Source organism: Uloborus diversus, chromosome 4, assembly GCF_026930045.1.
Source record: "Uloborus diversus isolate 005 chromosome 4, Udiv.v.3.1, whole genome shotgun sequence".
Taxonomy (NCBI): domain Eukaryota; kingdom Metazoa; phylum Arthropoda; class Arachnida; order Araneae; family Uloboridae; genus Uloborus; species Uloborus diversus.
The window spans coordinates 137403004-137416259 of record NC_072734.1 but is presented as its reverse complement, the minus strand read 5'-3'; the positions used below and the strand labels follow the sequence as shown (position 1 = coordinate 137416259).

The 13256-nt window shown below is 34.2% G+C and overlaps 1 protein-coding gene across 1 annotated transcript in view; it reads right to left on the bottom strand.

Annotated features, from left to right (window-relative positions):
• LOC129220851 (sodium/calcium exchanger 3-like) overlaps positions 1 to 6977 on the bottom strand; it is a 76137-nt gene extending 69160 nt beyond the window's left edge. Inside the window, exons 1-2 of the mRNA XM_054855282.1 lie at positions 5591 to 6977; positions 5263 to 5515 (exon numbers count right to left, since the gene is read on the bottom strand). Of these exons, the coding sequence (XP_054711257.1) occupies positions 5263 to 5515; positions 5591 to 6977 (1640 nt within the window). The remainder of the gene's footprint in view (positions 1 to 5262; positions 5516 to 5590) is intronic.
• Between the last annotated feature and the right edge of the window lie 6279 nt (positions 6978 to 13256).

Sequence of the window (13256 nt, the reverse complement as noted above, 5' to 3'; positions counted from 1 at the left end):
GCACTCTCAAAACCTTTAACTTACTAAAAGTGCACCATGTTTTTATCCCAAGAAGAAATTAATAAAATAATCCCTAACATTATTTACGTAAACTCTCTAACCTGAAGAAAGTGAATGCCGATGTCTTTGTCACCATGAAACTCATATAATTAATGTGGGTGGTACTTTGAAAACTATGTTGGATGAACCAGCTGACTAATCTGCATCATTCGGCACGAATGTGTAAAACACAGTATGACTCGCAGTAAGTACGCTAAGCGGCTCAAGTCTCTGAATGTCTCTTTTAAGTAAGAGGTAAAATTAGCGAAGTTTTTCAAAAACTTTCACTATGACTGCGGCTTGGCGAAACCAATTAGCGTTCATTCCCTGCTGTAATAAATCAAATGCACTGATAGATAACGTTAATGTAACAACAAGGTTGAGTACAGTCGAGTCCCGACTTAAGCGAGGGATGCGTTCCAAGACTCCTCGCGTAGGTCGAAATTTTGCGTTGTGGAAAAAATATATACATGCAAATTTTTTAGAAGCATACCAAATTCTTTTAGACACTTATAAACACTCCTCAAACTGCTTTAAAACATTCCTCAACTATACGTTAAAGTTTCTTGCATAAAGAACTGAACTTTTGCTGTATTTAAAAAATAAAAAACTGTTTTATTCAACATGAAATACTTTAAGATGCACAAAATGAATGATCGATAGGAGGGCAAGACATAAAATAAAACAACACGGTACGTACAATATGTAGTAGTAAAAGAATGCTTCACTATAATATTACTGTACAGTAGATATACAGTGACAATATTTAAGAGTTAAAAAATGAAGATATTGATAATTTATTCTCCATTATCAGATATCTATTCTTATCTAATACATTTTTAAATACGGTTGCTTGGCCTTTTCTTTTATAATGTTTCAATTTGTGGCAACAGTCACCGGCAGTACAACAACCCTTCTTTCTGATCTCGTTATTAATCCACAATACCGGAGCAGCTTCCATTTTTATAATATTTACTTTGCTAGACTGCTTTGCAAGCTTCAATATTGAAACTAAATTCTGAACTTTTACAGATATATTTTTGTTTTGATTTTCAATTGCACGTAATGGAAGATTCACTCATACTGATTGTCGCGCTACCGTCGATGTCTTGTGGTTGTTCAAGCCTATCAAGAATCTTAGCCCTTTTTTTTTAATCAGAAACTTTTTTTTCTTCCCTTCTTCAGAAACTTAAAATGCCACTAAGGTGCCATTATATTTCATCAACTTTAATATTTAGAATGAAAAAAAAAATGTCTGGTGCTAAGTGGTTATTTGATGCTCTAACAAAGCGATGCGTAGATTAGTGTGGTGTGGGAACTTTCGCTGCCAGTGGTGCTTAAAGGGATGTAATGACATTCACAAAATCAATATTTAGTAGCCAATAACGAAGCCGATACCTCCTTCTAAAAAAACTCATGTTGTGGACGAAAAATTGGCGTTATAGCCATTTCGCGTAGGTCGAATCGCGTTGTAGCGGGGGTCGACTGTATTCTAAAAGCGCGTCAAATTGGGTACAGGAATAAACAAACCAACTGTCCGAAATTTGTAATTCTTGAGCAAAAGCTAAGCAAGACTACTACAAGAAAAGGAAAATCTATTTTAGAAGGTCATGAAGTTTATTGGGATCTTTTGTTAAATGTGCACAATTATTTAAACTCTGTAAAACCAGCTGCAGTGGAGCCATAGCATGTGTTTTCATCAAGCGCATTATTTTTTGCGCAAAAATCCCTTCCTATTCCATCCAAAGCGTCACACACTTTTACGTACCAAACGATAGTTGCTCTGGTATGTGACTTTGCAGTACTCTACAAATGGTTCATGGAATTACAGAAAACTACTGATTCAAGCAACAAAAGCAGTCTTTTCTAAAAAGCAATACTTTTTCTATTTGACACTTCAATTTAACTTTTAGAAGAATAAAGTCGATTCCACGGGGCTGAATTCGGCACGTGATTGGAAACCCTAGATCCTAGAAGAACATACCCTTCACGTTTCTGTGAGATAAAAAGAACCTCATACGCAAATAGGAAAAATCATGTGTCATTTATAGATCTTCCAGATCTTTGCCGTTGAACAATCTAATTTAACCCAAAAATAAGAACTCATAGAATCCAATGAGAAAACTTACTTTTGTATAAATATGTGTTCATAGATTTGAAGAAAATATGAATAGAGATCAAATGAGAAGGACATAGAATTTTTCATTTTTTTTTATCCCTTATATTTATTTTACTGAAAAGAAGAATTAGGAGAACAAAGGAGGTTTCTTACTTCAGTACCTTAATTCAAACTAACTTCAAAATTAGTAATGGATAAAGGAACATCAGGGGAGAGTAGAAAAATAAAACATTAATAATTTGGTAACCTATTGTAACATTATGAACTAATATAATAACAACATCATCTATAAACCAGCAGCTGCCAACCAACGCTTTAGAGAGTTTCAAATATTTCCGAACCTTCGTAAGTAGCACACGTTGTTTCATAAACGTTTTAAAATGGTTTTTAACGACGTGAAAACCATTTTTATCCGCTTATATAACAACGTGTGCTACTTTGGTGAATGTCAAACAACATTATCAACAGAAACTCTGATTTATCGATAGTCAACCGAAAGTAATTATCTACCTTGCAGGAATGGACAATGCCTTTTGAATGAGCCCGTTCATCGAAGGATCATTCATCTTTTTTACTCGTACATTGAACCCGTTCATTTGAACGACTTGAAAAAAATATATTTAAAAACATAAAATATAAATAATTAAGAATTTTAAATTAATTAAATTATCAAAAGTTCAAAAACCTGGGCAGGAAACTATAAAAGCAATGAAACTCAATTCATCAGCTGACTGGCATAAACAATGCGGCGACGAAAAGTTGATGAACAGGTAAGTGATGCCGAAAGTTTTGCCAAACGAGCTGATATGTGCATCACATGACTTCCTTTTACTCCAATTTAATGTCATTTTCCCATTACTGACAATTTTAATGTGATTCAATAGTTTACTCTCTAAATATCACCGACAGTGGCCAAATTGAAACCAGATTTTAAAAAAAAATCTCCAAATTTGTCTCCAAGTTGGCGACAAAATTTGGCGACCAAGAGACTGGCGATATATCGCCAAGTGTGCGCCAAATTATAACACCACTTGAGTTTACATCGAAATTAACAATGATTTCCCCCCAAAAAGGGGCAAAAGACCCCCTTAGGAACATCCGAATGCAACCAAAAGGGAAGGTGCACAACTAGACCCCACTAGGAGTCTACGTACCAAATTTAAATTTTCTAGGACGTACCGTTTTTGAGTTACACGAGATACATACACACATACGCACATACATACATACAGACGTCACGAGAAAACTCGTTGTAATTAACTCGGGGATCGTCAAAATGGATATTTCGAGTGCCTGTACGTTCCTAGGCATGTATCAACATGGTCGCTACGAAAAAAAACCCAACATTCATTCGGGGGTGAGCAAAATAGAAATTAGGGCCGATTTTTGAGTGAAAATTTTTTTCGCGAATACAATACTTCCATTTTGTAAAAGGAAGTAAAAATAGAAAAGGTAACCTAGCAATATGTTTTTTTTGTTTAGTGTAACTAAAAGATTAATAGAAGTAAAAATGCAAAGTTCTTCTAGTGTAACGTTCTAGCCAGTTCACCGTTCAAGAACGGCTGTTCAGTTTTTAGGAGATCGAACTGCACCTTTCATTTTTGAAGAGCCGGTCTCTTCTAGTAGATCCATTTGTTCATGAACGACGCATCCCTAGTCTCTTGCTTGGTTTTGTAATTAACATAGTTAAAGTGACAATTATTCGTAAGTAAAATAGTTGTGAGAAAAATTTTTCTTCCTAGAGCGAAGTATAGATTAGTCGAAACAGCATATTTGTTTCAATTATCGATCGGTATTATTGTTTAAGACCAGTCGCTTTTAACCCTGCCTCTCTGATGCCGTGTTCTACGAAATAAAATCTCTGCAAAATGAACCCATCAAATGCTCTCAGACCTGAACGAAATCAATAAACGTCGTGAAACGTTGCTGTACTATTTCCTTGCCTAATCGTTTTTCGAATTGACGTTATCTTTCTCCGGTCACGACTATTACTCGGGCGTAGAAAGCCGGTTTAAATATAGATATTGGGCAATCAGAGACTAATGTAGAGGGAGATATTTGGATTCGGAAAAGCACACAGAAAGCCCGTTAAGCGATTGTCGGAAAGAATTTTGCAGACGACGCTTTGCCCCATAGCGTTGCTATTAGTGTGGGCTTAGAATGTCTAAGCTGTTTCTACGATTCATTAATAAATACTTCGAGAGGATAAAACTTGGCAACGAAGCTCCCTGCAATTTCAAATTTGAATTACAAATGACTTTCGAATGAAATTATGAAAGTTCTATTTAAATATGAGTATTTACTCGTTGTGTGTGTGTATATATATATATATATATATATATATATATATATATATATATATATATATATATATATATATATATATATATATATATATATATATATATATATATACTAGCAGTACCCGCACAGCGGTGCCTGTGCTAAAAATTTAAAGAAAATCCATTGAATTAAAGAAAAACAAATTGCATCAAAATTACATTTCCAGTACTTTCAAATGTAAAAAGTTCCATAATTCGTCGCCAAATTCGCCAAGCGACTTTCTGATTAAAAAGAAAATCAATTAACATACGTACAATGCATTTCAAATAAAGTAATAACGGTAAAATATTCATAAGCAACAAAGGCAACTTCCTCCAAAATGTTTAAAAAGAAAGTAATTGAAAAATTGTCTGGAAAATGGACCTAGTGCTATAGTTGAAAACTGTCTGGAAAGTGGACCTAGTGCTATAGTAATTTCTGAAAGAGAAGCATTGAAAATTGCCTCAATTAGAATCGCTTTTATCTCCGGTTCTAATTAATTGAGGAAAATGGAACAAACATCATCTTGTTTAGGAAGGATAACCCTTTCCAACGATATATAATGTTTGATGGTGGGGGGATTTTTTACCCCTTAATTAGCCAAAATTTGGCTTAATTAGTTAATTAGAAAAAACAAATTCGAAATTTACTAATTATAATATTTTATGTAATCTCTCTCTTTGTAATACTTTAAAAATAATTTCTGGAGCTTTAAATGACTGAATATGTTATATGCATAATATAAAACTGCTACTAAAACTGCTTGAAAAATGCGTACTCACCCATTTTCGTTGTTTTCGAAGACTAATATTCCTTCCACGTGTTTGTAATCTTTCCCTGGCTTGGCACTTCCTTCAAGCGTTCTAAATGGTATGATAACGCGACCTCGAGCTCCACTGTACCTCGCCACCTTAAGCCGGTATTCACCAATAGATTCAGGTACTTCCTCAGCCTGCTCTTGAAATCCGAAAACTCCACTATGGTCGTCGTCCAAGATCATGACAGTCGCGATGGAGGGTGTTGCCAGTTCTAGGGGTGGGCGAGGCGGGCCCAGTTGTCCAGGAGATCCATTCATAGCCCTCAAAGGGATGCCATCAGGATGATTCAAATACCGCGGATTGCTGAGACGAACGTAGAAATGTTCGTCTTCCTCGAAGATGTCGTCATCTATGACTGTGATGAACACCTGTTGCTGTGTCTCCCCAGGACGGAAGATGATTGTCCCGGCCAAGGGTTCATAATCAGAGCCTGCTTCCGCTGTCCCATCCTCAGTCTCGAAGTCTACGCAGACAGCGTGCGACACATCACCGGATCGAATAATTGAGACGGCGAATTGTCCCACGCTCTCCATAACAGTGTAGTGGGCGGGGTTAAAGTAAATTCGGCAAACGTCATCCTTGATGGTCTCCTTAGATTCTTCCTTGTCGTGTTCGGGCTTTTCCAGCTTTTTCTTGATCAGATTACCTCCTCCAGTTAGCTTCTTTGTCGCTTGAAGCCTGTAAAAGGCCCTGCTTTTAGGTCCTTTCTCCAGAATCTCTTCTCTAGCCATCAGTTCCAATTCTTCCATAGATTTTTCAGGGTTTTTTCTTCGCAATTCTCGTAACAGCTGGATGTACTCCCGGCGATGATCTTCGAATTCTTTCACATCTTCATTCTCCTCTTCATCAAAGACCTTCAATCCGTTATTCAAGGTGGCTTTGTTTCCTGCAGGTCCCATTTCGACGGCTCCAGCACTTTCACCACCTTCGCCACCTACAATAACCCCTCTTTTATTCATGCGATACTTTTTAGAGAGGTACTTGTAGATAAGGAGTCTGCGGTCCGCTATGTAAGCGGTTAGGACAGTTGTAGGGAAAAACAGGAAGGTAACAATTCCTTCCCAAACTTCAATAACACCATAGGAAGACCATGTGAGGATGAGGTAAAGCCAGATGTAAGCAAAAACACTCCAAGTCATAGTTACGAAGAAAACCCGAAGGTGCTTAATTTTTCGGCTTTCATTGCATGGGATACACCAAACGCAAATGGCGATGATGACAAACATGTTGAATGCTGCACTACCAACGATGGTTCCAGGACCTAAGTCTCCTGCTTCGAACCCTTGTCCTATGACTTCAATAACAGAAAGTAAAATTTCCGGTGCTGATGAACCTAAAGCCATTAAGGTCAGATTGGATACTGTCTCGTTCCAGATTCGAACGCTGATCGTTTGCGTTTCTCCATTAGGCTTCTTGATGACTACTTCTTTTTCCTTAGAAGTTATGACTTCAATGGCAGCCATAAACCGATCGGCAATAATAGATACGCCCACAAAGATGTAAACCAGAGCGATAAAATATATGATGCCTCTGGCAATGACGTCCCCTTTACTGAGATTGGTAGTGGGGGTCCATTTGGGAAGGATAATCCCATCTTTACACTGAGATTCGTTAGAAGCAAGGGCAAAGTCGCAGATCAAGGTGAAGGTAAAAAAGAAAGAAAGAACTTTAAATGCCATTTTTGAGGGTAGAAGTTTCTTCAAATTCTATACATTGGCTAGAAGTTCGACAGGAAAGTCAAAATTCGATGTCATGGATTCAAATTTTCTTGCTTTTCAGTAATACTTGATGAGACAAATTTAAAAGACTATTTGGAATAGATTTTTGAAGTTCATAAATCAGGCGGCGAAAACTGAATACTAAAGCTGAAAACTGTAGATTCTATCATGCGGTAAAAAAAGTGTTCGTAACTCTGTCATAATAGCATTTCTAAGGCATCTCGCTGCTGTGCCATTCTTCAATATTTAGTCCTTACCACTTTACAGATGACTAACATATCATCAATAATGCTATCTCAAATGATGATAAAAGCGATAAAATCAACTAACAGCTGATCATAGAGCATGATGTCACTTCTGAGTTACCAAATGGAATTTTTTAGAAATGTGGAAAATACTACTGTCTTAGAATCAATTCCTTATAAAAGTGTTTGCTACATGGAAATAATTTTTCGTTACGTTCTGCTTAACCGGAAGATTCTTTTATTTGATTAAAAATAAAATGTTATAACGTAATGAAAAAAGTAAAACTATATGTGGGAACTAAATTTAAGAATTAACTTGCTAAAAAAACAGAACTTCTTGGTCTAAAAGAACATTATTGTAATTATTTTAATTATTTGTAAAAAGCTGCTAAATTTTTCAGCTTGCACTATCACTGATTGTATTTATTTTCAAGGAACACAATTATACTAAAACACTTTTTTTAATTAAAAAGCTTAAAATCATTTCATGAAAAAAATTGAAAATATTTGCTTCAGTTATTAGAAAAAATAAACAATGAATGAAAAAAAAAGTCAAACGATAATTACAAAAAACTTCATTAGTTCATCGTTAACTCGGAAAGAAATATGTAAAAATAAAGTTAGTTAGTAATTACAAATAATAAACTTTTTTTTTTTTTAAGGATAACTACATATACTCAACATATTTGCAATTTAGTATGATCATATCAGTTACAGAGATCTAATTTTCGAAAGGGGTGATAATTCTTAATTTAATATCAGCCATTTTAAAATTCCCCAAGCTCAGTAAGGAATTCAAGCTTAACCTTTCTCTCGGCGAAGGAAAAATCTATAAATTATGCAACCAATAATCCACCACGTACTACATCGTATTCAAAGAGGACTTGTTTCAGATATTTTTGTTCTCTGTTCTCGCTAATGAAACTTTTGTAGGAAAATTAATTCTTGAAAATAAACAGCACATCTTTGATTAAAATCAGAATTTCATTGTTGGCCTTTTAACCTGAAAAAGAAAAAAGAAATACATTAAGGTATGTTATTTTATGTGTTGTGGTAAATTTATAACAGAAGTAAGACACAAATTATTTAACTAAAGCGCTGGTGTTGAAATCACACACCGCAGTTGTCAGAATAAAATAAATTTCCTCACCATCTATACACAATATGGTAAGAAGTTTGCGGTAGCCCAAAGGTGTGTTTAAGCAACTCCGGGGATTTAACAAGTAGGTGCATGCGTTCGGAAGACAAAGGGATTCATGAAGGGGTCACAGTACCTTTCAAACATTTTTTTAATTTAAGTAAATTTTATATTTCTTTGAAACCATAACATTCATACTTATTTCGTATTCAATAGTTTATTTTCAAAATTTAAAAATATTGCCTACTTTTTTTGAAAATTCAAAAAATTGAGGAAAATTTCAATTTTTTAAAAATTTTAAGGTTTTTTAATTTTTGCAGAAATTTTATTTTATTTTTTTTTATTTTTATTTTTTTTGCCAAGCGATCACTATAAGCATCTCTAAAAATCTGTGCATTAATTTGCTTCTGAGTTAGAAAATAGTCTTAGAATAGTCTTATTAGAAAATTTTCTGTGATTAATTATGTAAAAAATCAAAGTTTTTTTTAAAATTGGTTTTTAAAGATTTAACATGCTCTCAACATTTGAGTAATTTATAAAATGCTTATCCGATGCACAGTTTTGTCAAATATGTCATCTCAATTGCAAAAAGTATTACTTTAAAGCTGTATCTTTAATAGAAAAAAAATCCTTAAGGATTTTAATGACATGAAAACACAAAAAAATCAACACCGAGAAAAAGCAATTTAAAGTTTTTCTTTTGCATAAGAACGCATAGCCAGCATGGCCTAAAACCCCTCATAACTTTTTTAATATAACTTTTTTACTAAAGCAATGAAACTTTTCCCTTGTGTTCAGAATAGTTTTTAATTTTTAAATAAGCAATAATTTTTTTTTTGATCGTTTCATCATTTTTTGAGGTACTGTAACCCCTGAAATACACCGTCAGCTCAGTCAATTCCAGCCGAAGACTGCAGTTTCGTGCTTATTAGCACTCATCAGCCCGGCATAGGAAAGTGACTGAGCTGCAGGTGGAAAACTTCTTAAGGAAGCCAAGAGTGCCTAACAAACTGGTAGCTAATACAGAATTAGCACTGACCACACGAGTGACCGAAGCAACAGTTCGATACAACTCAAATATGGAAGGCAACGAAGGTTATATAGGGCGGTAACTTACTGAACAATGGGATTGTTTCCTTCAGTACAAAGTACTAATTTTAGTCACTGAAATTGATAGAATAAAAAAAAAAAAAAAACATGGAGCCAGAAAAAACTTATAATCTCCAAACAGTTGCTTTTATTTAATTTTTTTGAATGTCCGAGTTTGGAAATAAGGCATGGTCTTTATGACGTCACAAGTGATGTACTTTGGCACGCTAATCCATTACCGCGCTAAATATTTACGCTTTGCTGTCAACCAAGGTTCCAGGTTACGATTATTTGCGCTGTGCGCTAATGGCATTTCATCACTTGTGATGTCATGTGCAGAAGCGCAAAAAAATGAGTTTCAATCTGCGCACCGATTCAAATAATTGTTAAAAAATATTAAACTTTGTCAAATTAGTTAAAAATGGTTAAATCCTATGTTTTGAAGCATGCTCTTTCCGAAAAACAATACTTTCAAAACTTCGGAAACGACCGCGTTGTCGTCTGGCTCTGATAAACTGGATTGCGATCAGCTGAAGCTTAAACGAGCTCATTCGTTAAAATAGGGTTAAGAAGAGTTTCTACTGTTTTTCTTACTACGACTTTATGTTTCCCATAACGATTACTGGCGTTGTGCCAATCTAAGAATTTCTCCTTTTATAACCCATACGCAATTGAACTAGTCCAAGGTTAACATCTTTTTACCAGACTATACAGCACTGAACTTTTCATATTAAAAAAAGAGAGAGAGAGAGTCGCTCTGGTTTTTTTATTAGCAGTGATTTTTAGTACTCATAATTAAGAATCCTCTTTAAATCAAAATATTTAAGGTTGGTAGAATAAAATTCCAAATATACCATTATGTTACATAATTTACTTTGCCTTTAAATCAGAAAAAAAAATCCAAACGTTTGGCTGTAAGTATTCTAAGTATAATAAATAATGCAAGTTCCCCTGAGCTGAAAACAAGATATACATTATTAATCGAAGATAGTTCTTATGGGCTAAATCCAGGTAAATCGACACGAGATAACGTAAAATAATTTACATCGAGCCCCATGCATTTATTTAGGTCTGGTAATTGTTGATGACGTGATAAGATTACTAAAACACTAATAAATTTTAGTAATTGCATCCATTGTTTCTTAACGTCGTAAAGAGAGATAATATATTTTGTTAATCGCCGCCACTTGCTTTGCATATTTCGTGTTACTGTACTTTTACCTCTTAATGAACGTTTGTAAAGCGAAACTTATGTTGTTGTTTTTTTTAATTCTTACTTTGTTATTACTTATTGACTTATTTTGTTTTGTTTATTTATGTGTTCGATGGTACTCATATTAATATTTTGCTGGAAATTTCATTTTTAAGAACTTTTGAAATTTTTGCTTGGTAAAATAAGAGCACATCTGTTAAACTGTGTGATTTTTAAATAACTCCCTCTAGTTTTACTTCCTTTTACAAAAAAGGAAATATTGTATTCGCGAAAAAATTTTCACTCAAAAATCGACCTTAATTTCTATTTTACTCACCCCCGAATGAATACTGAGTTTTTTTTTTTTTTCGACTCGACGACAAGTGGATAAGTGCCTAAGAACGTATAGACACGCGAAATATCCATAATGACGATTCCCGAGTTAATTACAACGAATTTTCTCGTGACGTCTGTATGTACGTATGTCTATATGTATGTGCGTATGTATGTCGCATAACTAAAGAACGGTAAGTGCTAGAAAGTTGAAATTTGGTACGTAGACTCCTAGTGGGGTCTAGTTGTGCACCTCCCTTTTTGGTTGACTCGGGTGTTTCTAAAGGGGTCTTTTGCCTCTTTTTAGGGGGAAATCATTGTTAATTTCGAGGTAAACTCAAGTGATGTTATAATTTGGTGGACACTTGACGATATATTGCCAGTCTTTTGGTAACCAAGTTTTGTCGCCAACTTGGCGACAAATGTGGCGATTTTTTAAAAAATCTGTTTTAATTTGATACTGTTGGTGATATTTAGAGAGTAAACTATTGGATCTTATTAAAATTGCTAGTAATGGAGAAATGATATTAAATTGGAGTAAAAAGAAGTCATGTGATGCACACACATCAGCTCATTTTGTACAAAAAAATGAAGGCTTTTAACATCCATAAAACTAGGGTAACGGCACCAGTAACAGACAAGGGTTCAGTAAAAGTTAGTCGTAAGTTTGGATTTCAATAATAAGAATTTTAGTCGGGCAGAAATGATGTTGCTGCGACCCATGAATACGGTGCAACCATCTAGTGTCATTAAAGTGAATTTTATGAGGCAGTTGGTATGTTTACAAGGCAGTGGTGGAAGGTTATGAATAGCTACCACGAGGTCTGCCGGTGTTTCAGGTTCATTTGAATTAAATAAGGCTTTAGTTCCAAAAATAAAGAACTTTTGCACATTTTGAAGAGAAAAGGGACATTTTGTCTATTGCTCATCCTTTCCTCATCCTATCTGTTATTGGGTATCATCAGAATATTCGGTGTTTGTTACTGAGGGTCGGAGCTTTTTCTGAAAATAAACAAGCAAAAATGGAATTATGTAATTCAGCGGATTCAGAAACAGTGAAACGTTAGATAAGATGTAGTTGCACGAGAGAATATAATCTTTTGTATCACTTCATATTTAAATGTGTTACTTAATATTTGCAACAAAAAAATCTTGTAAAAACAAAAAATTCAACAAAAATTCTTGTAAAGCAAGAACATATATAATAATGTTCTTACTTATTAATATCTAAAATGGCAAATAATTAATATCTTAAATTAATATGTTAAAAAGTAACAGATATTTTATCAAGGAATCTAAATGAACGTAATGTTCGGCAACATTCTCATGCGGAAACACCAAATAATTAGATTGACGGAAAGACAAAGCCGATAAAAGCTAATAAAGAAACGATGGTAAACATAGTAAACTGAAAAAAAAAAAAAAAAGACAGATAGATAATTTCAGTAAGTTACCCTAAGCTCTTATATATCTACTAGACAGATAGATAGATATAAGAGAGACTTTAAAAACATTTTTTGTAGCGTTTTTTGGAATTATAAAGGGTTTATTGCTAGACGAAATGCTTTTCTTCATTTTTCTCCTAATAGCTGAATTGCAAAACATGTTTGAAGTTCTTTATGTAATATTAATCTGCAAATTAAACAGAAGTTGAAACAATCTAATGTGTGCATTTTTTATGTAGCTACATACACTTGTGCAAAGGCGGAAGAAATTATACTTCTCAAATTCACCTTTCATGTATTTTAATTTAGATGAAATAATAGTTAATATGGGAGTCAAATAGACAAAATTTGGATCCCGAAGTGTACGACTCCATTGAGCTATTTTGGGCACAGTTCGCAAAAAAGTGGAACAGAAAATCAGGGCCTGAATTAGGTGTAAGCCCGAGAAGCACGGGCTTTGGGGCCCCAAAAATTACAAAGAAAAAAAAATCATAAGTAATGTTTTTACTTATTTTGCACTATAAAAATTTTCTAAATATTTATTAATCTATGTAAATTTAAAAATTAAATTGTTATTACTAGCTCTGTTTTAACAAGCGTTATGAGTTTATTAGAAAACTCTTTCCCATAGAGTGAGAAAACTATCCGGAGAGATTTTTCTTTTTTTGGCGGGGGGGGGGGGGGGGCTATCACTTTTTTTTTTTTTTTTTTTGATCATACGCCATTTTTCTTGGGGGATGGGAACCTCTGCAATTGCAAGAAGATGTGCGAATTAGCATGTTCTTCGGTTCTGCATGT